At 49.0% G+C, this 5,000-nt stretch overlaps 1 protein-coding gene across 4 annotated transcripts in view; it reads left to right on the plus strand.

The window, feature by feature from the left end:
- Nucleotides 1-5,000, plus strand: part of ptprr (protein tyrosine phosphatase receptor type R) — a 22,107-nt gene that overhangs the window by 9,691 nt on the left and 7,416 nt on the right. For all 4 annotated transcript variants that reach the window (XM_079334769.1, XM_079334767.1, XM_079334766.1 and 1 more), the window contains exons 4-9: nt 2,337-2,450; nt 2,522-2,671; nt 2,899-3,006; nt 3,692-3,814; nt 4,027-4,148; nt 4,222-4,362. In XM_079334769.1, coding sequence (XP_079190895.1) covers nt 2,337-2,450; nt 2,522-2,671; nt 2,899-3,006; nt 3,692-3,814; nt 4,027-4,148; nt 4,222-4,362 — 758 coding nt within the window. The remainder of the gene's footprint in view (nt 1-2,336; nt 2,451-2,521; nt 2,672-2,898; nt 3,007-3,691; nt 3,815-4,026; nt 4,149-4,221; nt 4,363-5,000) is intronic.

Genomic DNA, 5,000 nt, shown 5'->3' on the forward strand with positions numbered 1-5,000 from the left:
AGAGAGAGAGACAGAGAGAGACAGAGAGAGAGAGAGACAGAGAGAGAGAGAGAGAGAGACAGAGAGAGAGAGAGAGAGACAGAGAGAGACAGAGAGAGAGAGACAGAGAGAGAGAGACAGAGAGAGAGAGACAGAGAGAGAGAGAGAGAGAGAGAGAGAGAGAGAGACAGAGAGAGAGAGACAGAGACAGAGAGAGAGAGACAGAGAGAGAGAGAGAGATAGGTCTGAACCCGAGCCATTCCTTCTCAAAGGAACCGACACAAGCGTGAATAATCGTCTAACCTCAAGTCAACCCACTCATTCAGCTCTGTGTGCGTGTGTGTGTGTGTGTGTGTGCGTGCGTGCGTGCGTGTGTGTGTGTGTGCGTGATCTCATTGAGTTGGATGTTGCACGTGGCGCTCACGTTTTAGCCGTCAGCGCTCTGAGGAGATGCTAACACGCTGGCTCCTCTCGTGCCGTCATCATCAGCACAGTTCATGTTCTGCGACCTCTGAAGACACGCACACGCCGGCAGACACGCACACGCCGGCAGACACGCACACGCCTGCAGACACGCACACGCCGGCAGACTGCAAAACAAGCGGCATGTGAGTGATGTCATCAAAAACAGCTGATTTAAAAAGGTTTGAAATCAGTTTGTAGTGAAGATGTTTAAACATGGACTCAGGATCCAGAGATGAAGGTTTGTGTTTCTGCAGAAGGCCTCGCGTCCAGCTGCCGTTCACACCTGCAGAAAACGCCCTCAGGTGTTTCATGCTGAGCATCACGCGTGACCACAAGCAGCCTCCTGGCTCCTCGCCGGCTCCTCGCCGGCTCCTCGCCGGCTCCTCGCTGGCTCCTTCCTTCCTCACTCACCTCCTGATCAATGGTTTTACATTTTCTATTCAAGAGAAACCTTTTTACCTCTTTGTTTGTCTCTGAGAGCTGATTGGTCCAAATTGGATTCCCCCTGTTCTTCCCCTGGGGGCTATCAGCTAATTAGCAGCTGTGTGTGTGTGTGTGTGTGTGTGTGTGTGTGTGTGTGTGTGTGTGTGTGTGTGTGTGTGTGTGTGTGTGTGTGTGTGTGTGTGTGTGTGTGTGTGTGTGTGTGTGTGTGTGTGTGTGTGTGTGTGTGTGTGTGTGTGAGAGACATAAATAGCACCTGATCCTGACAGGAAGCGCAGCAGGGTTAATGGCATTACCTGGACGACAGCCAATCAGGCTCGCAGGTTCAACTCCAGCCCCCTCTAAGCCAATCAGAGATCACTGAATGACCAGATCAGGAAATGGAGCGAAAAGTCCCTGAACACTGACTGACAGGCGGGCGGCCAGGGGGGCAGGACTGTGTGTGTGTGTGTGTGTGTGTGTGTGTGTGTGTGTGTTCGTGTGTTCATTGAGTGAACAGCTTCCTGTTGTCGACGGGAGGATCAACAATGTTTACGTGTTCGCTCGGTAAGGTTGCTCTTCTTTCATTGGCTCCACTTGTTTACCTTTAGAGGTTGTTTATTTGTTAGTGTATCTCATGTGCTCACTTTGTCTCTCGCTCTGACATGTCACTGACTCTCTTTTATTCCTGCTTCATGAGAAGAACGTGTGTGTGTGTGTGTGTGTGTGTGTGTGTGTGTGTGTGTGTGTGTGTGTGTGTGTGTGTGTGTGTGTGCAGAGCCTGTCTGGCTGTGTTTTATTGTTCCTGATATTGAATTAATAGCAGCATGTTTTTATAGCCATTAGCAAACAACCACAGACACACACACACACACACAGACACACACACACACACACAGACACACACACACACACACAGACACACACACACACACACAGACACACACACACAGACACACACACACACAGACACACACACACACACACACACAGACACACACACACACACACAGACACACACACACACACACAGACACACACACACACACACACACACAGACACACACACACACACACAGACACACACACACACACACAGACACACACACACACACACACAGACACACACAGACACACACACACACACACACACACAGACACACACACACACACACAGACACACACACACACACACAGACACACACACACACACACACACGTTGCAGAGGAAAGTCCTTTCAGCCTCTTGTATCTGCGCTCTCTTTCTTTGGTGATTATTCAAAGACCTCCGTTGAGGCGTGGAGCGGGAAGTCTTCACCACGCCGGCTCTACTGTTGCGGGTTTGAATCCCGTACAGACACTAAGTGGTTAATTAGTAATTAAAACAAAACAACTCATTTAAGAAGCAAAATATAACAAATAATCATCGAGCTCTCTCTGTCCCCCCCCCCCCCCCCTCCTCCCCCCCTCAGTACCTGGCTGTGGATGTGAGGAGGCTGAACGTCAGTCTTCTTCGTTGGTTTCGGGAAGGTGTGGCGGCGGCGCTCGGCGTTCCTGCAGGACACGTGCACATCAACCGTCTCAATGTAAGAGAGACGCACTTTAATGTAGCGCCTGCTGATTGATGATGCGTTCACTGACTGGTTCACTCTTTCAGGAGAAGAAGAACGGCATCGAGCTCTTCGTGTCCTCTGATAGGCTGGGCGTGTCGGAGCCCCGCCCCGCTGAAGAGGTCATCCAATCCCTGAACGTCAGAGTCCTTCACAGACACCTGGGACACTTCGGCATCACAGAGGTCTCCACTGAGGTGTGTGAGAGAGAACTCGTTAAGCGTCCTCGTTGGTCTCCATGGAGACGAGCAGGGAGAACGTTTACTGGAAGTATTAAAGTGTCACGGCTCCATGAAGCACGTTAATATCATAACCTGAGACCTGAGCCATGTGACGCCTTTGATTGAACGGCTTTGATTGGTTAATGAAGCGAGAGGACGAGGCGTGTGGGATGTTCAGAGCTGTATTTGTCTTTGTCCTGCAGAAAAACGTCCTGCAGGGCGAGCAGAGGGACCACGTGTGGAGCAGAGAGGGATTCTACGCCGTCGTCCTCTTCTTCACCGTCTTCGTCATCGTCATCACCTGCTTGATGGTAATTAACAGAAACACACACTTACTAACCTGAAGATGTAACTCTGACACCTAGAGTTTAAAACGGGTACTGCAGGTTCACTTCTGACTGTCCTCAAGTCAAATGTAAAATAGATGCAAAGAAAGCAGACACACACACACACACACACACACACACACACACACACACACACACAGTAAATACAGAAGGACGGGACAATAGGAAGGGCTGAATATATTTAAAAGTTTTATTTTATTTTTAAACACATTTGTCCACTTGGAGCTGCAGTTTCATGTTTTCTCCACACGAGGGCGCTCTGGCACAGACAAACAAAGAGCTCATCTCCTTCATGTGTTAAAGGCTCACTTCACACCTTCAGTTTTACGTTTCCATGACTCTTTCAGTCCTTCTTTAATAAAAACTTCTCTCCACACATTTAACTCTTTGTGGTCTGGAGGCGGCTGAGTGTTGTAGACTTTCTTCTTCTGTGGATTTTTGCTGATGGTCCTGATTGTGGGCGTGGCTTCTTTGATTGACTCGTGTCGACCTATCTATCACGTACCCACGTCCTCCTCGGTCGGTGTCTGATCAGGAAGGAGCTCACCTGGTTTTAAAGGTGTCAGAGTTACAGGTCGCTCCTTTAAAGGAATTCATGTTGAAGATATTTCACTGATTTATTTGTTTTTCCTTTCGCTCTGATCTGCAGGTTTTGTACCGACTGAAGGAAAAAGTTCAGGTTTCTGACAGACAGGTTAAAGCTCCGCCCCCTGACCTGCACCTGACCCCAACTGTGCTGCAAAACTCCGCCCAGAAGTCAAAGGGCACCAAGGTCAGAAGCAGACGCCTCAACTGTTTGTGCCTGTAAAGATAAAAACAGAAAGTAGAAATCTTTACCTGATTTTTACATTTGTGAATTAATCAACAAATAATTTGATAAATTTTACAGATAAATAAAATCAACAATCAGCAACGATAAAGGATCGTTTCCTCTTGAAGAATTAGTTAAATAATAAAACTAGTAACGAGTGTTTTGATTGGCAGGTTGGGACGTCAGGAAGCATGGTCCAAGCTGAGCTCCCTCCAGCTGTAGCCACACCCATTCCCCTGAAGCAGCCAATCATAGCCTGCCGTCCACTCGCTCCTCCTGTCGTCCCTCTGCCGAGGTAAGTTACCTGACGGAGAAGCACAAAGGTGTGAATGGATCAGAAATCCAACATGTCTGTGTTTCTCTTCTAGCCCCGCCCCCCCTGTACCTGTCTTCAGCAGCACCGACCACGCGCCTCCTGTCAGCGTTGCCCCGGTGACAGGTGCCAGTAACGAGCTTAAGCCCTGCCCCTCCCCCTTCAGGATGAAACCTGCTGCAGGACTGCAGGAGAGGTAACTGACCTGCTTTAAGCCCCTCCCCTCTGAGCATTTTACCACCACCTAGATACTCTACGTTGTGCTGCCAACAGTCACATCAGTTCAAGGTCAAAGGTCAAACTTAACACGTTAATTTTTAACATTTGGTGACATTTCCACCTTCAGTTCTCCTTTCAGTAACACGTCCTGTTCACAGAGCGCCGTTTCAAGGTCACAGTTTGGATGATGTTTGAGCACATGACAGACAGAAGAGCGCCGGCTGTGTCACCAGCACAGCTCGCTTCCTGTCCCCGTTCAGACGCTGAGACAGACGGGGAACATTTAGAAAAGAGTGTGGGTGAGGTGAGCGCTCGGAGGCTGCAGGCTCACGTCCTCATGATGAGGTCACGCGCTCACACATGGCGTTTCAGTCAGCTCGGAGAAATAAACATTTTCTCTGTTTGAAAAGTTCATTTCCCTCTTCAGGAGTTTCATAACTGGGAAAGAAAACATCTTTATCTGCCGCTCGTAACTCTTCCGTTGACTCAAAGTGCGTCCGCAGATCTGAACCTCGGAGGCCATTTTGTTCTGCTTACATCAGATTTAGGAGCGAGGGCGTTAAATGTTTCTTCAGGTAAGACAGGGAAGGAAGATCTCAGAGTGAGAACAGGATG

The sequence above is a fragment of the Symphodus melops genome, assembly GCF_947650265.1.
Source record: "Symphodus melops genome assembly, chromosome: 22".
Taxonomy (NCBI): domain Eukaryota; kingdom Metazoa; phylum Chordata; class Actinopteri; order Labriformes; family Labridae; genus Symphodus; species Symphodus melops.